Source organism: Leopardus geoffroyi, chromosome C1 (assembly GCF_018350155.1).
Source record: "Leopardus geoffroyi isolate Oge1 chromosome C1, O.geoffroyi_Oge1_pat1.0, whole genome shotgun sequence".
NCBI lineage: Eukaryota > Metazoa > Chordata > Mammalia > Carnivora > Felidae > Leopardus > Leopardus geoffroyi.
In genome coordinates this window covers 21,878,943-21,902,949 of record NC_059328.1, presented here as the reverse complement: position 1 = coordinate 21,902,949, position 24,007 = coordinate 21,878,943, and the positions used below count along the sequence as shown (strand labels likewise).

At 36.2% G+C, this 24,007-nt stretch overlaps 1 protein-coding gene across 37 annotated transcripts in view; it reads right to left on the bottom strand.

Annotated features, from left to right (window-relative positions):
* EPB41 (erythrocyte membrane protein band 4.1) overlaps positions 1-24,007 on the bottom strand; it is a 201,998-nt gene that overhangs the window by 39,425 nt on the left and 138,566 nt on the right. For 4 of the 37 annotated variants that reach the window (XM_045476370.1, XM_045476360.1, XM_045476352.1 and 1 more), the window contains 6 exons: positions 22,126-22,298; positions 12,292-12,497; positions 8,506-8,562; positions 8,294-8,335; positions 7,256-7,318; positions 2,685-2,861 (listed from right to left, as the gene is read on the bottom strand). In XM_045476370.1, coding sequence (XP_045332326.1) covers positions 2,685-2,861; positions 7,256-7,318; positions 8,294-8,335; positions 8,506-8,562; positions 12,292-12,497; positions 22,126-22,298 — 718 coding nt within the window. Of the gene's footprint in view, positions 1-188; positions 505-885; positions 937-2,684; positions 2,862-7,255; positions 7,319-8,293; positions 8,336-8,505; positions 8,563-12,291; positions 12,498-22,125; positions 22,299-24,007 lie in introns of those variants that run through there. The other 33 variants (XM_045476377.1, XM_045476388.1, XM_045476357.1 and 30 more) reach the window with 21 other exon arrangements.

The window sequence follows — 24,007 nt, the reverse complement described above, 5'->3', positions numbered from 1 at the left end:
AAAAAGCTCTAACAGTTCATTCAGCGTGGCGATTAGCTTTTGCTCAAAGCAATAAAAATCTTAATCCCATACATTTTAAAGATTGCAAAAGAAAAACAAAAGTATAAAAGTTTATATGTGCCTCCAAGGTCTACCAAAAACAAATAACCCCCCCCCCGACACACAAATCTCAACAACTGTAAACTCCCTCCCCCTCTTGCAGAATCATGATTAAAAATAACAGTGATAACAATCATCGTGAAGGTTTATACATCACATTAAGCAAGTACTTTTGACACTTTTAAGGTAAGTTGTCTTTTCCAACTGTCCAATTAAGAAGTTTTCTCCCCCCCCCACAATTTCTGTGCTCTGCCATCTACTCAAGACAGATATTATCTATGAAAGAAAAAACTTGGCTCTAAGCTCTCTCAGTTGGGCCAGCCTTCTCTGGTCAGTTTGGAATTTCGACACAGGTTCTTTGCACACCCCTAAGTGATATGTATCAGGGAGAAAGTAGCTGGGGGACTGGTCAGCAAAAAAGAAAAAAGGAAAAGAAAGGATGCAAAATTATAATGATTTTCCAAAGAAAATAAAGAGGGAGAAGAAAGACAACATAAAAAGAATAGGGTACAATTAAATTCATTTTCTCTCCGAATACATATTTACATCTTCATGCAGCTTTTCAACCAGCCATGCGCCGAAATAAGCAAATTGAAAGCTGCAAAAGCTGCAGCCGTGGAAATGTTATGTGTTAGGTCAAACGGCAGTGGGGGTGTGAATTTACTAGTAGAGCCAAAAGAAAAAAAATTACTCAGCAACTGCTGTTCAGTTCTGGGGATTATCTGCTTAGTGCCATGACAAGAGCAAATTCGGATTAAGAAGCACAAGTCATAACAGCAGCTTTACCTCTGGCCCACCAACCTTTCTTTCCGAGGGAAGGACAGAGATTTTCTTCACCTGGTCATACACAAATTACATAAAATTCAGTAGCCTTGCAATGCAACAACAATGCTGCCAAAGACGGAAGAGGTATCCCCAGAGAACAGAAATATCGCCCTAATTATTAAAGAAAAAGTAAGATATGCCAGAAAGTGGAGTTATCCTATATAAAAGGTTATCATAGTACAGTTCTTATTTATTCTGTTATTCATTTAGAGGAGTAATATACATAAGAGCTAAAGTGGCTCAAATACTCCCCACTAATCTAACTTATAAAAAGTCCTTTCTTTAAATCCACAGAATGAATCCATTTCCAACCAGCCCTGAGGTGATTTCTGGAGGGTTTTATTAAGATATAAGATGTTTTCTGGAAATGGAGACTGATTCAAATTTACCAAACTTAATCCAAGAGAGTAGTAAGTTACTTTTTTGAAGTAATTGAGCATCTTTTATTATTTCCACAGAGTCAAAAAGAAAACTTCTAGAAAATACGCAGTTATGGTTTATAGAGAGGGTTAACCAGGCATGATAGCAACAAGACATTTCTCCTGGTGTCTAGGTTTGTAGAAAGCAGAGTCATTGTCTTAGTTCAGGGTACATTATCTAGATTTAGTATACAAAACGGATGTCCATTTATATCAGGGAATGGAGGCAGAGAGGACAATGAATAAGGACAACGGCATCCTGTCACCCCCAGTAACCAGCTACCCATATTCGGGAATTCTCCAGTCTTGGTGAATTGTTAGCCAATTCCAATCGCATTTTGAAAAATATAAAAAGTACCCTTCGTGAGACAATTTTTATCATCTTCTCCAGTTCCAGAAACTAGACAAACGCGGATAGTTTACCATGAATTCTGAATATAAAAACAAGGTGTTTTTTTTTTTAAAGGTATTAAGACATCACTACCTTTAACTAGAATTGCTACTGCTTTTGGCAAAAAGCAAGCATATAATTTTAAAAATCATCATAACCACTCATTAAGTCATTGTGACTATTTATATAAATATTAACCTGAATAGGCTAAAGATTAAGTAGAGAATTTTTAAATACATGCTTAAGGTAACTTTTAAGATATTCCATTTCACAGATTTATTTAGTCAAGTGTAGGATTTCTAAGATAGGTAATGACAACAATAACGCAAAAAGAACAGCCTCCCAAAGGTGTCTCTGACTTCTTCTACTTGTGATTATCTTATAAAACAATGTGTTAAAAGTTTGATGTGACTCATAAAGATAAAATAAATTGTCAACGGTTTTTCTAAAGTTGAAATACAATCACTAATATGTGGTATTCTGCATTCTCTGGCTTAGGGGCCTCCTTGGTTTATTATATAATTGTGGTCAACCATTCCAGACATTTTTAAGTTGTGCAAATGTTCAAATAAAGTTTTAAAAAAATGTTTATCCTGTTCCAATTTTGACCTTACTAAATTTAGTAAACTCTCTGGTCCTTGGAGGCACAGTTTGAACATAAAGTTCCACTGGCTTATGGTCAATTTGTAAACACACACTAGCCAGAAGGAGGGAGTTCTCAAGAGTCTGATCATCTAATGGTAGTTCTAATGGCTCCTATAATTCCACTGGGTAGCCCACAGGACTTAAAAAACAAGTGTTTGATTATGCATGCCTTAAAGCTGCAATGAACTGGTGAAGAATCAAAACCAAATTTCAGCTCTAAACTTACTTTCAGATACAGAACATTAATACACAAAAACATTTATTTCATTCATTCTCACAAGTGGTCACATGGACAAAGTACTCACTCCTTCTCCTGTGGGAAGCTGCCCATTGATGTTAAGTGTTCGGAATGGGGAGTGAGTGGATAAGCGTTTATCCCATTCACTAGGCCGTGGTTCTGGTACAGATTCCATAAAGTTCTTTTTCAGCTCACTGATGCTGGCATGATGTTTTTTTATCTCTTCTTGACTTTTGTCTAAATCCTATAGTTGAAAGGACAAAGATGCAAAACAATAAATACTCAAGAGAAAAAGAACACATCAAAGGAAGCCCATCAGACTGCGGGCACTGGTAGAAAACACACCACATCCAGGGCAGATGTTATGAATCCATAAATTGCATTCAAATTTTAAATATGCAACATGGTATATTGGCTTGCCTTTTTTTTTTTTTTTTTTTTTAATGAGGTGCTTTTCTTGGAAGCAGTAAAGCATCATAACCCACAGCTTTTAGCAGTTATGTAACCCATGGACCTCACTCCTTAATTTTACAATTTTTCTTCCCATTATGACACAGTGTTTGATCTCCAACTCCTCATCCCAAGAAGGTAATCTCACAGCTCAATTAGTCTCAGCTTGATAGGAACTGATTGAGGCTCAGCTTAGGCAGGATGGAGATAGCAATAAATAAGGAGAAACTAGTTAAACAAAGGACATAATAGAAGACGCAACTGCCACCATTGGCTGCTTTGCTTTGGTGAGTTGCAAACATATAGCATCCCTCTATTTCTACCTGGAGATCGTTTTGCTTCCCTTTTACTAGGTGGCTATTGCTGGTTTTCATAAACAAGAAAAGCCCTTTTTTGTTGTAAGAATTTATTACTTGAATTCCTGGCTCAAGCCTCGAGAGCAAATTGTTACTGCCTCTGAAAAATCACTTGGGTATGTAATATAATCACTTTTTTTCTTTACCAATACTATTCACACAAACTGAAAGTTTTATGCCTTCCAGCTTCTGAGAGCTTTACTTCATCTCTTAGTATAATTCAAAGTAGGGATCTTCTTCCAGTAATTTTCAACAGATTGGAAGTGATTTAACAAGAATTCATCAAATACCTTATATATCCCTTGACAATTTAAAATATCTCAACTGTTCCAACAGAATTGAATACTGGACAACTAGGTTCAAGCTCTTAAATGGGATATTCCAGAGACAAAAGATCAAAACTAAGGTTAATAAAGCTAGAAATAATATTCAGGTTTATGTAACAGGAGGCATATAAAATTTCCAAAAGGTAGACTTGGCAAGAAAAAAAAAAGAGAAATACTACTTGGAAGACAAAAACTCAAATGTTTTTTGCCCAACATACTTCTCCAAAAAAAGTCAGGAGATCTATGCTTGAGATCAAAATATGTGGGAGCCTGTCACTTGATGACTGCTAAAAATTCTGTGTTTATTATATATCACAGCAGCTCTGTATCCAAGAAAAGCATAATATTAAATATATCTTTTAATATGCTCTGTGAATTTGGGGACTAGTTGTTCCTTTTTTGGGGAAAAAAACTGGAACTCATTTAAATAAAAATTTGTTTGAGTAATTTTTCTGGAGCAATGTATGTTTCACCTAAATAAAATTTTTTCAAAGGCAACGTCCAAGGGAAAATAGCATAGGAGAAAGAACTGGCGAGGCACATGACATAATTTTGATTCTGGAGATATATATTCAGAAAATTCCTTTAAGTCTATACTTTTAATTTTTGCAACACTAAACCATCTATATTTGCTTTGAGATCAAAGAGAAAACTAACCCAAAAAGGGCAATCCTGTAGCTTCCCCATAAAAGTACCTCTTGCTTGTTGGGATGAAATGAGTATAGCCCACGAATATGGGCTTTACCATGGGGAAACAACAGTGTGCACTTTTATTCTAGCTGAAAGCAAGAAAAGCATGTTTACTAGCTAAAGAAAAGCATGAACAAGCTTGGTCAAAGACTCAGTAATAGGCTGAGCAACTGAGACCCACAAGGCATGTTAGGCCCTGTGACCCAGCTCCTAACTGGAAATTACATTTGCTTGGTTGAAGAACAACTGAACACATCTGGGAGAGTTACAAGTATGAATGGAGGAAAACAAAAATGAGTGAGAGATGCTATGGTAAAACTGTAACTCTCGAGGCTAGCCTCTTAATATGAGAGTGGGGATTTGTTGTTCTTCTTGCCTAGCTTTGGATTGGCTTGGAACCTGAGAAAATAAATGTTGCAATAAAATCAGCAGCTTCTGAAGGAGCTTTCTCCATCCTTCTTAGCTGGCTCTGTTAGAAACCTGTGGGGGCACAGAGTAAAATTAAGATCTCAAAGGGACCTGTTCCAAATAGAATTTGTCATAGACACTTGCCACAGGTTCTCTCTGGGAGATGGAGGAGGAGGCGGTAGATCTAAAAATGAACTCGACCTTATTTGGCCAGAACAAAGCATTAGTGGGGGTGGGGGAGGAGTAGGGGGAAGAGAGATGCTTTAGGGAAAAAAAAAAAAAAAAAAAAAAACCCTGCTAGAGTGACAGATAACTTGGGAGAACCTCCTTGGCGGGGTGGGGGAGACAAAAAAACTTTTTACCATAACTAGAGAATAATGGTTAGCCAAATTACTTGGGCTGTTTTTAGGCTAGACGCTTTTTGATGCTTATCATCTTATAATTTTAGCAGCAGCCAAACCAAACCATTAAATATAAAATGTTCTCAAAAAGTAGTTAGTAGTTTTAATTTTCAAACACACACTTATTTAGAAATCCCCTCTTGTGGCTGTCAGTGAAATGCTGGGGGAAAAAACACACCACACACAGAGATTCTGTGAGTCTCAGAAGCCATAACACACTTCATTGAACAAATGACAAATATATGATTGGTACTGCAGGTTCCAGTCAAGAGGAAGCACTAAAGATGGACCCGTGAAGGAAAAGGCATGTTTGAGATTGGGAGAGGTTACCTTGCCAAGAACAAGGACATCAACTGACATATGCCATTCTTCCTAATCTCAGAAGCAGAACCGTTTAGGTCTAGCTTCAGTGATGGGCTAAAGCAAAGAGATCTAGTTGCCAAATATCCATGAGATTTAAAAATCTCATGTTACATGAGGTAAACGTATGTAAAACACTTGGTATTGTGCCCATCACGCAGTACGGGATTACTGAAGGCTGGCCATAATTTTTATTATTTATATTAAAGTACCTTATACATACATAGCTAGCACTCAAAAATACATGTTTTGACAAAAAATAAGACAAGGTTAAGTAACTATTAGAACCATTATATTAAACCAGAGATCTATCTAAAAAAGCTTCACCAAATTTCCAGTTTAATATTTACCACATTTCATATATATTCATCTTTCAGGTCTCAGCTAATATGTTTTCTTTTCAGAGAGAACCTCCCCATCTATCTTATTCAGAGTAGATCTCCTTTCTTAGCACAGCATACAGTTTATTTTCTTCACAGCTTCTGTAACAACTTGAAGTCATTTTATCTCTGTTTACTTGTGTATTGTTTCTCTCCTCCCTACTTCCACACATTGTTAAGCTTCTTGAAGGCAGGGACCAACTTCCTTTATCATCTTCCAATATATTTATATTTCCTTCAAATTGAGGTTAAATCCCCAACATCAGAGTTATACTCATTTGTTTTGGCTCTGTCTTGAGCAAAATTGTAAGATAATCTGGTCAACTATAAGAGTCTTTGTGATGTGTAAACTAATGTAACCTCAGTTTTTTCTACACATTATCCATGTTCCTCACTTTTTCCTCAGAGTTCCTCTGATCTTCTAATTAGTTTTATATTTCCCTATCTAATGTGGAGGCCCAAACTAGGTAAGTTTACTAACATAAGTCTGGTAAAAATCTCATCACTGTTGAGTGTAATGAGAAAACGACCTTACAATTCCTATAGTACACAGTATGTTGCTATCTCTATATGGAAAAAGTATAGTTTAATAGAAATAGATAGACCCTTAACTCAAATCCTAGCTTTACCAATTTATTAGCTTTGTGACCACAGGGAAATTAATTTCTCTAAGCCTTAGTTTTCTTATCTTTAAAATAATAATCTTATGCCCACAGACCTGTTTTTGTAATTAAACTACCATATATCGTACTAACTACTTATTAAATACCAGGTCCCCTCCTTCCTTCCTATATCTTTTTCTTTTCCCTGACTTTCCTGTCATTTTCTGGTATCCCCAATATTTTAAGTCCATTTTGAATTGTGATCATTTTCCTATTTTTCCACATTCTCTCAGTTCAGAAGATGAAAAAAATTGTTAAAAATTTGATGCTTGGGACATATGGGAGTTTATACTCTTGGAAAATTCAAGGAACTTCTAACAGTGATGTAGACTTTTCTACAAGTGGGTAAAACAATGGAACCGCAAGAGGCAGAGGTAGTCCCAATCATATATTTTTTAGAGAAGTATGACAGATGGAAACTAAAAAGAGTCAGAAGGAGAGATGGTTGCATATCTTCATGTTTACCAACATGCAAAAGCATTTAAACCTAAAATTCTTTCATGCAATGGCATGCAAAACCAAACACAGCATAAAGAAAGGAAATCAGCGAAGAATGCAGAAGGCTACAGGCAACCAACTGAAATAAGCTTCAAGTTCATACAAACCTCCAACATTAAATTGCTATGTCTGATATAAATGTTTTCACCATCTAGTCTCTCTCTCTTTTTCTGTGAAAATGAAAGAGGGAAAAACAGAAAAGCATAAAAAATTAAAATGTTGTTCTTGCGGGAAAAAACTGCAAACTGGCAAACCAAAAAAATATTTAAAATTAAATGTCCACAGCGAAGCATATGCCAACATGAAATGGTCACAAAACTACAAGGACACACACAGAACACATTACCACTAGAAAACGGATGACCCTGTCCATGAATGATGGAAGAATATGATGGTGTTATTTAAATAGACAGTGCTCCTAGCTTCATTGGCTTCTTACAGAATAAGCTGTTTTATGTTCATTTTTGAAATTGAGCTGTTTGAGGGGTATCTTAAAATACATGACTTTAAGAAGCTTTGAAGTTCCATGGCACAGAGAAATACTTTAAAACATTATTTACCTTTTTTGGACATATTTCATACTTAGTAATACCATAGTATGTATTCCTCTAATACCTCTCATAAGAAATTCTAAGGGCACTTTATACATGATTAGTCAATATTCCATTCCGTACGAACTGATATATCCAACTCTATACTTGGGAAGAAAAGAACACAGAGCAGCAAAACACATAGCTAATAACAATACCAGGAGGTGCTGCTATGATGATTTCCATAGTAAATATGCATCAAATATTGTCAATGATTCTAAGAATATGGTGCCACTGTGAAATACTTCTTATAACGTTTAAAGGACGGGTTTGGTCTTTAGTAATTGTCTCATTGTGTTTAAAAAGATATTTTCCTACTGGAAATTTTATTTTAATGAAAAATTTCAACAAATAGTATAGGGTAATAATTTGGTATACATATGTAGGTGAATATATGCAAATACATATACATACACAAATATATATCTACTATTTGTAAGTAACTTCTGATTAAGAGAAATCAATGAAAAGAATGGATCACTGTCTTTTTAATGCACTGTAGAAGTCAGCATGGGTGATGGTAATGTAGTTTTGTGAAAGTGAAAAATGGCTGACCTTCCTCATTCTTATCAGATCTTCCGTTTTTTCTGCAAGCTTCTGTTTTGCCATTATTAAAAAAAAAAAAAAAAGAAAAATGATAAAATATTGGCCCACTGAAGTTTGTTTGAACCTTTATTTCATAGTATTTTTTTTAAGGAAAGGGAGTTGGGGGGAAGAAAAAATTGAGGAGGGAGGAGAAAAGGAACAAGTGGCCTGTTGGCACAAACCTGTGTTTGGTCACCATTTGAGGTAGGTACTGTGACCTCGATGTGGGTTTTTTCCACCTACATTTAAGAAATAAAGTGGTAAAAACATTTTAGGTTAGTAGGTGTCTATGAATCGCATTATTTACAAATAAGCCGCATCTTTAAGCTGGTTGCAAAATAAGCTGATATGTAATCAACATGATGCAGTCTTCTGGGGGTGTTACAGGGAAGGACATTACTCTCAATAGTAGTCTATTAGTTCACCATCATATTTTCAAGGCTGAAAAAGTAATATGGACAGCCAAATGATCATAAAAGAAAATTAAGATAATTATTCTGTTGATGAAGAAAACATTTTTATACTTATTTACAAAAAAGTATTTATACAAAGAATAGTTTGTGCTTAAATACGGCATGTGGCTTTTTTTTTTTTTTTGCTTCTTTTTATGATCTAGAAGTATTTTAACATTTAAAAACAAATTTACAAACGAAGATATCAAGGTATGACATACATGACAGAAACAAAAAGAAAATCTTTACAGTTAAAGCACACATATAATAAACCACATATGACACAAAGCAGGTAAATACAAAAAAATTTGTTAGTCGATCAATATATTTAAGGAGGCGGTTTCACCCTTGAGTTTATTAGATAACAAAACATCAAAATAAACTCAATCCAAATTGTTACTGATGCATGCAATTACTTCCAAGGCTGATTTATAAATAAGCACACAGAGGGCTCAGCTGCAACATTCAGCGCTCTGTAATCTCCTCTCCAGGGAGCCAGAGCCCATGTGTTTGCTGGATGGACAAGATTCATCCTTCGTAATAGGAAGAGAATAACTAAGTCCTCCTGTCTACCTTTGAAATACCTTTAGTAATAGTCATTTTATATACCCCAAATGGAGTAAGTATAAATTTAAAAAACCCAGACTATTAAGAGGAAGTATTTTAAAGTGGGCAATGCCTAAAGCAGTAGATATTTCAAAATTAGAAAACTTTTTATTAAGGGTCAAATCAATCACTTTGTATCATTAACTTCTTTACAGAACCTCACCAATCTGTGGTTTTGACACACGCTTTTTGATCACACTTGGCAGCATTACCTTGGAGTACAATGTCATTGTGATATTTTCCCTAGGACAGAGGGTAGACCAGAGAACACCAACCTTTGTGACACTGTCAAGTCGTAAGCACATCCAGCTACAGTACTTCTAACTACCAGGATAACTGACAATTTGGGTCATTTCTACTATGAGTCCCATCATATTTGTTGTGTGGTCATTAGCAAGTTATTAAACCTCTCTGAGTTTGTTTTTTATTGATAAAGTGGAGATAATATCTCCACAGAGTTGTAAATGTTTAGCAAATGATAATTTTAAGTTATTTTGTAAAGCTTAAATTACTAGTTTCAATGAATAATGATTTTTTTGCTTTGGGTCCTTAGCAATCCAACAGCAAGAAACTGAGAACCTCTACTTCAGTCTAAGAGTGGAGGGCAAATAACAAAGGTAGCTCTACCCCTTGGGAGAATATTAAATGAGATAAAAGTGTACATAGGGAGAAGTACTATTCCTCACCAATAGGTCTTGTCAAATGACTCAAGATGCCAAAAAGCTACCTCCATCTGGCACCAAATTCATGTTAGATAAAGAAATTTATAGAGTCACAAGGTTATTTTATTACTACGATTGCTTTATATAATAACTATGGCTTCAGGTAAATTTCATAATTATTTTCTATTACTATGATAAAATCAACTTAGAGCCACCCTTAATTCTGTCACCACTATTACAGTAATGGAAGTTTATAAGAGATGGTTTTCAGTCTGATCTCTACACAAGTATCTCAAAACATATATGTATACAGAATTAATTGGCAAGAAAATCACCTAGTGGCACTTAAATGGGAAGCATATACCAGGAAGTGATGTTGCCACTCTGCCAAGGTCCCAAGAGCAAAGGGAACCTATTTTTGAAGATACATGTGTCTAATTTATAGGCTAAAGAACAAGTAAGTTAGCAGAACACCAAAGGAATCTTAACCACTCAAAAGGATTCCTTTGCCAACTCCAGTAATCCAACACTTCCCAGTTGGTATAACAAATGGAGGGATAGTCAAAAGCGCCAGATGAGATATCCTAACAGTAAAAACTGAGGTAGTCTAGGGGTGCCTGGGTGGCTCCATTGGTTAAGCATCCAATTCTTGGTTTCAGCTCAGGTCATGATCTCACAGTTTGTGAGTTCAAGCCCCACATCGGGTCCTCTGACAGTGTGGAGCCTGCTTTGGATTCTCTCTCTCTCCCTCTCTCTCTCTGTTCCTCCCCTACTTCTGCTCTCTCTCTCTCTCTCAAAATAAATAAATAAACTTTAAAAAAAACCCTGAGGTAGTCTAATGTTAAAATGGCACTGTTGATACTGAACCTGATGGCCAATGTCATGCACATTTGGCTAGGCAAAAAAATGCAAATATCCACCATTCACTCAATTTTTTTCTCTCTCTGGACTCAAGTTAGTCTCAGAGGACAGTAAAAATGGCATGTCATGTTGAACAGTTGTTTTTGTTTTTTAATACAGTCAAAACAGAGCCAGATTGTCCAATGCTCTACAGATAAACTAGATATTGAACTGACTCCAAAAGAACAGGGTTAATCCATCTGCCAAGGTGAGAGCACTTAACTAAGTGCTTAAATTTCTTAATAAATATAAAATGTAATTTTTCTTACAAAAACTGCCTCTCGGAGGGATTGTAGGAGGGGGGATGGGCAAAATGGGTAAGGAGCATTAAGGAAATCTACCCCTGAAATCATTGTTGCACTATATGCTAACTAACTTGGATGTAAATTTAAAAAACTGCCTTTATTAACTCCTGTTGTCAATAGTGATACTTGTATTTATGTCAATAAATCTGAACACCTCAACTCCATCACTGCTTAAATGTGTTTAAAAAGCTTACCAACATATAAAAGATCAGTCCATTTACGGTTAGTACTGGGAAATCTTCTAATTGGTGATTTTTAAACAAGATCAGTGACTGTGAGTACAATCAACTCAGAACTGTAAGCAACTCAGTGGCATAACCTCTCCTACATAAGAATCTTCCCCTTTTTGTAAGCAATTTGATTTGAACACCATATAGATATGCTTTAGGCAATACTAGGATATTCTCTGGGTATGTTGCACACATATTCCTCTTAGGGAATCAAGTTATATTTTAATCCTATTAGAGCATACTCTTTTTTTTTTTTTAATTTACATCCAATTTAGTTAGAATATAGTCCAATAATGATTTCAGGAGTAGATTCCAGTGATTCATCCCCTATGTATAACACCCAGTGTTCATCCCAACAAGTGTCCTCCCTTCCCCTTTTAGCCTCCTCCCTCCCCCCCCCTCCAGCAAACCTCAATTTGTCCTAGCAGAACTTACTCTTAAAAAAGAATGTGAAGATTCTTTCTGGATGAGTAAAAATTATTTTTAAAAGCAGATGATCACAGTGCTGATGTGCTTTCTAGATGCATTTTGTTGTTGTTTTGTTTTGTTTTGTTTTGTTTTGTTTTGTTTTAGATATAAGTTAGGTGTAGGTAGGTCACCTGAAAACTTCTCGGATGGCTTAGTTTTCATGACATTATTCTATGAAAATATTTTACAGGTTCATGGGGAATACTTTTTTCCAGAAAGAGTAAAGAAGAAATCACTTTGTTAGAATTGTACAAGAATCGGTGCTTTGGAAACCTTCCTCGTCAAGGAGTTAATCCATCTGAATCAGAAAGTGAATGAGCTGGATATTTGGGACTTATGACATACCTTCCACACTTCCGTGGGCTCTGGCTCAGCTTGCTCCGGTGGCTCTTCTTCCTTTTTCACTTCGAACTTCACTGTTTCCTTCTGTGCTTTAGAGACCACTGTTTTTTTGACGGATGCATCTGGAACACTGCCTTCTGTGACCTGACTCTGAGCAATGGCTGGTGCAGAAGTGGGCCGAGGACTTCTGTCTGAATCAACAGCCGCTGCTATGTGAGAAAGGAAAAAGGAAAGAATCAGTGAAGGCAAGAGTCACTGTACTACTTCAAAGTCACCAGGTAAAATAATTGTGAATCGAGGACACAGTGTCCAGTGGGCTATCATACAGAAGGTATAAAATAAATCATCAGTGCTCTGCCGGGTAACTGATGGCAATAAAAAAGCAAAAACAGAAAAGCTAAACTGTGCTATCATGGCCCATAAGGGGGTATCAAAATAAGAAAATTAAAAACTCTCTTTGTTAAAAAGTTAGCAAGATTGTTTAACCTTGTTAAGCAAAGGGTTAATTAAGTCTGATTCCTTTCATGAAGACTTTTTGAAATAAAGATCCATTTATTTAGGGGTGCCTGGGTGTTTCAGTTGGTTAAGTGTCCAACTTCAGCTCAGGTCATGATCTCAAGGCTTGTGAGTTCAAGCCCTGCGTTGGGCTCTGTGCTGACAGCTCCAAAGCTGGAACCTACTTCGGATTCTGTGTGTGTCTCCCTCTCTGCCCCTCCCCAACTCATGCTCTGTCTCACTCTCTCTCAAAAATAAATACACATTCAAAAAAAAAAGAAATGTCTTTTAAAAGATACATTTATTTATAAGTGATTTTAGAAACCTAAAATACATATTCCAAGAAAGAAGGATCAAGTCTGATTTCTTCTGTAAATCCTGCTTAGAATGCATACAAAATAACCTGATAAACTGATCTTCTGGTAAGACATGCACACTTTTTGATGCTTGTTTAAGGGCAAATCTTTGAACCAGACACTTTCCTTTTTAATAAGTCACTTGATTAAAATAGTATGAATTCAAAACCTTTGGCCTTTAGTCCTTAAAAAAATAAAAATCAACCTTTTGAGTTCTGTCCTACCCTCTCTCAGAATCTTATCAATTTGTATTATAGTTTCTCTTCTCTAATATATCCAGGGCAGTGGTTCTCAACCAGGGGTGATTTTGTCCCCCAGAGAATATTTGGGAACATCTGGAGACATTTTTGATTGTCACAACTGGGGAGAGAGGTAGTAGGGGGTCCCTGGTAGTGTGTACAGGCCAAGGTTGCTGAGGGTAAGAAACCTTGACTTTGGGAAAAGGCCATATATAGACTCTTTTAGAGAGTATATGCAATACAGGCTTATGACAAAAGCTTGAGCTTTCCAGAGTTAATAGTTGTTCTGGTTTGGACTATTAGTATCTAAGTTTCCGATCACTTACTTCAAAAACAACTACTCATACTCTTTTTATGATTTTTTTATCTTCATTCTTTCAGGGACTAAAAGAAAACCTATACATACTTTGTAGTAAACCTCATTTATCTGGCAGTGTCTAGGAATGAAGTGTGTTTCCACAGGATTTAATATTTCTGATGACAGATCATTATCCTTTATGTACTGAGACTTTTGAATTTTAATTATTTTGCATGGAATCCTTACAATTAAAAAATTTTTTTAATGTTCATTCACCCTTGAGAGAAAGAGTGCGTGCATGCATGCGTACGTGTACGTACACACACAGACACACACACACACACACACACACACACACACACACACACCACACAAGGAGGGGCAGAGAGAGAGGGAGACAGGGGATATGAAGCAGACTGTGCTGACAGCAGAGAGCCTGAAATGGGACTCAAACTCTTGAACCGTGAGATCATGACCTGAGCCAGAGTCAAATACCTGACTGAGCTACCAAGGTGCCCCAGAAATACTTACAATTTTTATTGTACACTTTCTTCTGCTTTCTTAAACTGAATATACTGAATTTATCGTGATAACCTTAGATTGATAGGCAGTATATATTAGCCAAAACAAAGGAATTCCATGAATCAGAACAGATAAAAAACTGGAATTCACAACTACCTTACACATACAACACCAAGAAAAAAAATGCTTGTTACCCTGTAATGATCTCCAGTGAAAGAAATCATTCCTCAGATAATACTTAGGAAAAACAGCAGAAATGTAAGAATCATCTGTCTTCCTTCCAGTGAAAACTCTGTGGCCTCTTTCAAGTCCTTGCTACTCATGGGTGCTCTAAACTACTCAATGCAAGAATGGCAGATGGCAGACCAAATCTAACAACACAGGGGAATGTGACAAAATATTTTGCTCACAGTTGTGTTAAACTATCATTATACATGTGTATTCACACCTCCTCTCAAAGAATTAATTCAACTCTGCCTGGCATCATAGAAACATAGCCCATGCTTTCACCATGTGTTATTTTGCCACTTGCATTTGGTTTTAATCCAATACTAATACTGCAGAGCCAAATGATTTATGTCTTCAGTATTCCTAGCCCTGGCAATCTGTACCGTCTATGGAAAAGTAGGTATAAGTGTGGAAACTGGCAGTTAGAAACAGAGGCATAAAGTTTCATCATTTGTAAAATGTGGAAGATATTAACTCTATAGGACAGTTAGGGAAGGCATACTCAACGGACATAAAAAATACTTTAAAAATGCTAAATATCAATAATTTTTAATGTCATATCTCTAAGTCCTTATATTTCTTTGTCATGGGTTAATATTTCAACAGTATGTAGGGCAAAAATTAATTATGCACACACTGATAGGAAATTCAAGTGGAAGATATCACCTGGGAGCCCTGGAGAGAGGCAAATTTCTTTCCTTTTCTCAATAAGAAGGCTACAGGGGCACCTGGGTGGCTCAGTCGGTTAAAGTGTCTGACTTTGGCTCAGGTCACAAGCTCATGGTTCATGAGTTTGAGCCCCGCATCGGGCTCTGTGCTGACAGCTCAGAGCCTGCTGGCTGCTTCAGATTCTGTGTCTGCCTCTCTCTCTGCCCCTCCCCCGCTCATGCTGTCTCTCAAAAAAAAATAAAATAAAATAAATAAACATTTTTAAAAAGGCTACAAAGTATAGATTGCAACTGAGAATCATGGTAGTGACTCTGGTTGTTTTTTTTAAACATCTTTATTGAGATACACTTCACATACCATATAATTCATCCATTCAGTTGTACAATCCAATACTTTTTACTATATCTACATTATTGGGGGTAGTGATTACTTTTTAAGATGTTTTGGCTCTTCAGTTTTGTGAATTCATTTGTTAGCTATTATAAGATTTAGGTGCATATATAGAGAACACTTAACTTTAAAAATTCAATTACTTCCCATTTCTGAATGTCTAGACAAAGAAGAGTGTTGTGATAATCTTATGGACCCATTAATTCTAGTATTATATTGTTCTTGTTTAAAAACAACAGAAACTTAGGGGCAGTTATATATTAGAATAGTGAAAAGTAAAACTCAAAACTATCATATCGAATAAAAGGAAACTTAAATTTTAGATCTAGCTCTGTTACTTACTAGCACAATTTCTGTTAGTATGGTATAGGCACAATAGGTATGGAGTGGATCAGTGGTTTCATTATCAGAGGGCCCACATAAATCAGCTGCAGATCTTGAAAAACAAAAAAATGCAGCTGGGGGCATATGGGTGGCTCAGTTGCTTAAGCGTCAGACTCTTGATTTTGGCTCAAGTCATGATCTTGCGGTCTGTGGGATTGAGCGCTGTGTGATCAACGTGGAGCCTGCTTGGGATTCTCTCCCCCCCCCCCCCCGTCTGCCTCTCCCCCTGCACGCGCACACACACACACACACACACACACACACACTCTTTCTCTCTCTATCTCAAAATAGATAAACATTAAAAAAACCCAAACAAACAGTTGATGCTCAAGTCCACCACAGACAGATGAGGGATCTCAAAGTAAGGCCTGGGCACTTGTTTTGCTTTAAAGCTCTAAAGATGATACCGGTGTACCCCCTGGCAAGAATCACTGCAACCACGACCCACTGAATGGATGAACTACCTAGTTAAACGACCCTAGCAAGTTATAACCTTTTCTGTGCCCAGTTTCCTCATGATTAAACCAAGAATTCCTAAATGCTTCTTGTTCATTAGGTTGTTGGTACTAATTAGGATATATGGAAATGGTTTGAAAAGCAAAAGGTGGAACAAAAATATAAGCTGAATGCCTTGTTATCATTATTAGCTATCCTTATGACTTACTATTCTAACGTATAAACTGGGATCTGAACCAATTTTAGCTCTTCAGCTGGTGAAGCAGATGCTCTGAACACCAGATATAACAGAAAAGGGAGCGTTCATTCATATCATTAAAGTGAGGTCCCTTATAAAACAATTCTTGTAAAAGTTTCCATCTCCAGCTTAGAGGCATATATATACATATATATGGAGGGGTCTAACAGGGAAAATCTCTCTCTCAAGATTCCTAGAAGGATCTAGGAAAAAAAGGGAAAATTAGTTTCCATAGACCTGTTTCTAATTCTTGTACTGAGAAGACAGCACACAGAGAAAAAAAAAGACATTTGGAAACAAAACTAAAAAAAAATTGTCTTATTTGGTTTATATGTAATTCAGAGGCTTAAAAGATACTACCATATGTAAAATATTTAGAACAGTGCCTGGAACATACTAAGCACTCAATGATTATTACTATTTTTTATTCTCTTTCTTCTAAAAAAAAAAAAAGCTGTCATGGTGAAGAGTAAAAACATGGGTCTGGGAGAACAGTCCTAGACTCTACTAATTTCGTCGCTATGTGACCTTAGGCAAGTCACTTAAATTCTAAGGTTAGGTTGTAAGAAATAATGAACAGCAAAGGGTATCCATTTCAAGAAATGAAAAACAACAGTTCAATAAGATAGAAAGAAAATAATGAAGATATTAACTGGCATAAATTAAATTAGAATATTTATAGTATAAAAAAACCCAAAAGTTAGTTTTTTGAAGAGATTTAGGAGGCCAGCATAAACTTGATACTAAAACCTGACAATATCACGAAAAAAGAAAATGACAGGCTTCTCTTACAAAAATAGTTACAAAAAATTCTAAAATAATATAGTAAGAAAAACATAATCAAATTGCATTTACTCCAAGAATGTAAAGTTGGTTTAATGACTGAAAATTAATCAGTGTAATCTACCACTTAATACAGAGAGGGAGAAAAATCATACTATTACAGCTGACCCTTGAACAACACAGGTGTTAAAGACACCAACCCCTCCATGCAGTTAAAAATCTGTATATAACTTTTAATTCCCCCAAAACTTAATTACTATAGTCTACTGTTGACTGGAAGCCTTACTGATAACACAAACAGTTGATTAACACATATTTTATATGTTACAAATATTATATATTGTATTCTTACAATAAAGTAAGCTAGAGAAAAGAATATTATTAAGATAATCGTGAGGATGAGAAAATACATTGATAGCACTATGTTATATTTATCAAAAAAATCTGCCTGTAGGTAGACCCATGCAGTTCAAAATCAAGTTTTTCAAAGGTCAAATGTACATTAGCCAATGAATTAAAAGTCACCATTTGTTTATGATAAAAACTAGGAATAAAAGAAAACTTCCTTATCAGATAACGGGTAGCTAACAAACCCTAGAACAAACATCATACTTAATTATGAAATACTGATGCTTTCTCCCTGAGATTGGGAGTGAGACATGGATTAAGAACTCCTATAAACTAGTAAGACAGCACAATAAAAATATGAGCAAAAAATTTGAACAGGCACTCCAGAAACGATGATATACAAATGACCTATAAACTATGAAAAGGTATTTAACTTCATTAGTCATCAGGATTTGAGTGAAGGTTTGAAAAATAAAACAACAACAATACTTTTCTCCCAAGTGGAAAAAATTAAAGGGAGGGACAACAGTTGTAATAGGATATTCTAATGCACTTAAAACATCAAATAGAAAGTAGAGCATAAAATTCTGCTCACATTCAACTCAACGGGAAAAATTAACAATCTTATTTTCAACATTCATTTATTAAGCACTTACAATGTAACAAGAATTGTGGTAATTATCAAGACCAGTCATCTTGATGATTTAAGATGTAGTTGTGCATCTTAAAAAAAAATTCTCAGGATGTAAAGATACAAAGAAAGCATCATGGGATATATGAAGGTAAAAAGGGACTGACCAGAAAATGTACAGGATTCTATTCTAAGTTTGTACTTAGGATACACGTACTTTGGAGAAATTACTTTTTAGGCTCGCTTCTTAAAATTAGGTGGCTGGAATAAATTATTTCCAAAAATTGTTTCCCAGTCTCAAAACTCTGTGATACTAATGGTCAGGCCACCAAAGCTATCTTCCTTTAGAATTGTCTTACATGCTTTAGTTTTGGAATCTCAACCAGTACTACAGCATTTTGAAGACATAGTTTTTGAGAGTTACCCCCCTAAAAACATAGAGTATAATTTAATAAGAACTAGCTAATGTTAGTCAATAGAGACATCAAGATTTTTTAAAGTCTTGAACTGTGACGTCTCTATAGCTAGAAAAAAAACAGAGACAGGATGTGATTTCTAAAAGTAACATAAATCTCTCTATAAGTAAAGCTTTCTAAATTGTTCAAGATACCAAAACTCATGAATACTTGAATCTTTGGTTATTTTTGCTATTACAAACAGAGGATACATCACACATAGTATCTAAACAACGAAGAATTTCTATTTGGTGGAAAAAGCCATGGGATACGGTATCAGACAAACATAGGTTTTTGTCCTAGCTTTGCAACTTACTATCTGTGAGACACTGAACGAGTCACTTAAACTTTCCAACCTCAGTGTTTTCACTGAAAATTAGGGATAAAAACAAACAAACAAAAATAATAGCTCCCCAAATTCAAGGTAAACTGGAGGTAGGATACTTTACTCGACAAAGAAGGAGATGCCTGATGGTGTTATATAAATATGGCAGACATAAGGATTGAGTGATCATATTTAAAACTTAACATGCCTAAAACAGAAGTTTTGATTTTCCATATCCCCAACTGTGCTTCTCTCTCAGACTTTCCCATTGTACTAAATGATCAAACCTAGGAATAAATCTTGATTTTCTTTTCCTTGCCATTTCCAACACTTAATTTATCAGTAATTCTGTCAGGCCTACCTCCAAAATGTATCTCTGACCACTTTTCCCCTTCTTCATTGCCAATACTTAAGCCCCAGCTGTCATCATCTCTCACCCAGATCCTGCAACAGACTTCACCATGCTTCTGCTTTACTGCCCCTTCGATGGAGCATTCTCCCAGCAGTCAAAATGGTCTTTTAAAAATGGAAAATCAGATCACATCATGCCCTCTAATAGCTTTCTATTGTAACTAAAATAAAATCGAAACTCTTTAATGGCCTATAAGGCCTTAGACAATCTGGCCCCTTCCACTTACTTCTCTGACCTCATTATTTTTTTTCTAAAGTAGGGTCCACACCCAGCACCGAGCCCAACTCATGACCCTGAGGTCAAGACCTGACCCCGAGGGACACCTGGGTGGCTCAGTCAGTTAAGCATCAACTCTCACAGTTTGTGGCTTCGAGCCCCATGTGGGGCTCTGCGCTGACGGTGTGGAGCCTGCTTGGGATTCTCTATCTCCCTCTCTCTCTGCCCCTCCCGCCACATGCATATGAGCATGCTCACTCTCTCTCTTACAAAATAAATTAAAAAAAAAAAAAAAGACTTGACCCTGAGATCAACACCTTGATCCCTGAGATCAGACCTGAGCTGAGATCAAGAGTTGGACGCTTAACTGACTGAGCCGCCCAGGCACCCCTGACCTTACTTACTGTTTTTACTCCTTTCCCTTCCATTTACTAGGATCTAGACCTGTGCTGTCTAATATGGGAGCCACTAGCCACATATGGCTATTTAAATGTAAACTGAATTAAAATTCAGTTCCTTAGTAACTTAGCCACATTTCAAGTTCACAATTGGCCATATGTGGCCATAGGTTACTAAACTGGACATTACCAAACAGATTTCCATCGGTACACAAAGTTCTATGGGACAGCACTGATCTAGACCCATGCCAAGCTCATTCCTACCTGCAGATCTTTGTACTTGTTACTCCCTCTTTGAGAATGTTCTTCCCCTGGGTTTTGGGATGGCGGGCTCCTTCTCATAATTCAGGTCTCAGTTCAAATGAAGCTCCTCAGAGTAACCTTCTAAATTTACATTCAGATACAAACCACTCAATCTCAAACAGCCTTCCAGTGTCTCCCATCCTCAGGCACTCTTTATCCCATCACTCTCTTTTATTTTCCTCATAGCACTTATCACTATCTGATACTGTTTTATCTTTGTTTCTACCCAGAGAATGTAAGCCGTGTGGGGGCAGAGACCATGTTTGTACGTTCACAGCTTTATCTCCATTGACTAGAACAATACCTGACACATAGGAAATGTAAAATAAGTTACTGAACAAAGGAATAAGTGAGTAAGTATCTGAAAGAACATGGGTTTTGGAGTCAAACCAGTATGTACCCCAATCCACTTATTAGCTATCCTATCTTAAGAAAAGTTATTTAATTTTTGAGCCAGATTCCAAATGTTGCCATGATGACTGAAGAAGACAAAGCCTGCAATCTGCCTTGTTCTGTTACGGCCCCTTCAAACTCAGGACAGTAGAGAAACATCAGAAAGAAAGAAGTATGACTTGCACTGTGGAAGCATAAAAGTTCTGCTTGGGTCATCTCTTTTCCAAGTGTGACACTCTTAAACTGAGCAAGGTGTCTCTGATATATGTTCCCATCGTGCAATAAATCAAAATATGGCAGCATAATTTTGGATGATATAAAACAAAGTAATAATACTGTGGCCAGAAAATTAACAATATCTTAATGATACCTAATATTTTGTGGTCACTTATTAAGTGCCAGCCATTGTGCTAAGCACCATATATACATCATCTGATTTATTCTTCATGAAAACTCTTTGAGGTACAATTATATTATTGTCATGCCCATTTTATAAATGGGAAACCCAAGGCATGGAGATTAAGTAACTTGACCCGGAAGATAGATCATAAATGCAGGGGTTGAGCTTGGAACCAGGGCTATCTGATTCCAGAACCCAAACCTTTAACTTCTGTAACATGCACCTTGCTTTTACAGCAGATATCATAGAGCTGGGTCTTGGTGAGTCCTTAATAAATATAATCAAGAATACTCTACTTTGGTTATTGCTTCTGAAATTTTTATTAGCCACATACTGAATATGACTTATTACTTTATTTCAGTAATACTCTCAATCCTTGAGACTAAGAAAAATTCAGAAAGATCTTCTGTTTTATATACAATCATGAAACTTATCTATTTCCTGTTTAAACAAAATTTAGAGACTCCAATAACACAACTGCTTTTTCTATCTCTAACTGCCACATGACAAATGATCTAAACTTTTTACATGACCGCTCTAGTGAGTGAGATGCTTTTCCTCTTTCCTACGTGAAAAAATAACTATTTCAAAACATTCAAGAGGGTTTTAGTTCAGTATACTACATTAGGTGTTCACTCTGTGGTAAATATTCTGAATCCTAATTCTAATGGTGTTTATCCACTACTACCTAGCAGTGGAACCTTGATCTAGTTACTAATCTCTCTGAACTATGGTTCCACTTTTCTTAAGACGAGCCCACTGAAACAGACAATTAGTAAGATCCATTTCACTTACCACTGAGATTCTTTTCATTTGGCTCCCTTACAGACAACTGTACTTCTTTTATCTCTCCCTAATGAGTTAGGATCACAGGAAATCACTAATATTCAATACCAACCTCCATCAAGGCTCCGGGATGCCCGTTTGCTTGCTGTACGCTCAAAGTGTGGAGCAGGCCTGTCAATCAGAGCACTAGCTTGCCTGGTCTGAGCCTGAGTCCGGCCACTGTATCGAAATTTGGATCCCAGGGCAAGAAATTTGCTTTTAGGAATGGTGTCTGTAGATGTCAGTCTAGAGAGGGAGAAAAACATAATTATACATATTATTTCTCTCTAATGAGACTGTGAGATTAAAGAAATCATGAATTAATCTCATAGTTTCCTTACAGTTACTAAGACGGAGTTCTAATCAAGCAATCATTATTTTAATTCTACATCATTTCTCAAAGCAACATGTATAATTTAATTGAGGCCTATATTAATAATATCATCATATATCCCTATAGATAGGGCTTTATGGTTTTCAAAATGCTTTTATAGCACTGTAATATTTTCACCACTTTACAGATACAAGAAACTGAACTTTCAAAAAGAAGTTACTGTTTTAAGATCACATAGCTATTAAGAGGTTGGGCAGCAACAGGGTCCAAGCCCAGAGTACTTTTTCCATTCTATTAAAATAATAATTTTGTCAGGGTACCTGGGTGGCTCAGTTGGTTAAGCATCTGACTCTTGACTTGGGCTCAGTTCATGATCTCATGGTTCATGGGTTTGAGCCCCGCATCAGTGCAAAGCCTGCTTGGGATGCTCTCTCTCCGCTTCTCTGCCCCTCCCCTCCTCAATAAATAAATACACTTTAAAAACTGTTGAAAAATACAAAATAATAATTTTGTCAAATGCACTCCGAACTCAGTTAGTGCCTATGAACCCATTAAATAGGTTATTTGGTGCATTTAACACAGTTAGGAACCCCATCTTCTTTCTACGTTATACCCCTATAATCTCTTTTGCCAGGACATTTACTACACTGAACTGAAACAATCTATTTATGTGCTGGTCTCCACTACAAGGCTCTGGGCTCTCTATGGGTAAAGGATAAAGACTATGATTTATTTACCTTTGTATTTTCACTCCTGGCATAGTGCCTGGCATGAATTTGCCACTCAATAAATGTTTGCTGAATAAATACATAAATTGTTATATCAAATACTACCAAAAAGAGAGTACTTCTTCCCTTTGGGATAGTTTATTTTAATTCAGCAAATATTTACTTCCTTTTGTTTGCTGAGGCATCACATATTAATATATTCTCTTATTTTGATAAAACAGATCTAAATATGCTGTCCTACAAGTAAACACTTTGGCTCTAGCTGAAGTCTATACCATAAATATGAAACATTCAAAAAACTCCTTTTCACCCTTACCCTTTTTAAAAACTCTATTTTCTTGGTTTGATTTTAAAGAAGAGGATGATAAGAACATAGGGAAATATTTCAATGCCAATAATTAAAATTCCTTAATTGGTTATGAAGTGAATCTTTACGTTTATCCTGCACTGAGAATTAAAATGTTCTTTTCCCTGATTTTTCTTCCTGTCCAGTGTGCTATGGTGCTAAGTATGATATGAACATACAAATAGAAGTAGAAGATATCATGGTCATCTCTCTTAAAAGCCATTCATAAAGAGCCAGCTGACATAAAATCTGGGATTTGCTTCAAAATACTCTGGAAGGGAGTGGGAAGGAATGGGTAGGGGGGATATAGATGAAACAAGAATGGCCTTGAGGTGATAATATTTAGGCTGGGTGATAGATCCAAAGGTAGGTACAAGGGCAGTTCATTATACCGCTTTCTTTACTATATATGCAGTTTCACATAATAACATTTTCTTTAAAAGGCAAAGGGACAAAACTAGCTGGCTCTCCTTTCTTTCTTTCTTTTTGTAAGTTTATTTATTTATTTTTGAGACACACAGGGTGAGAGGGGGAGAAGGGGAGAAGG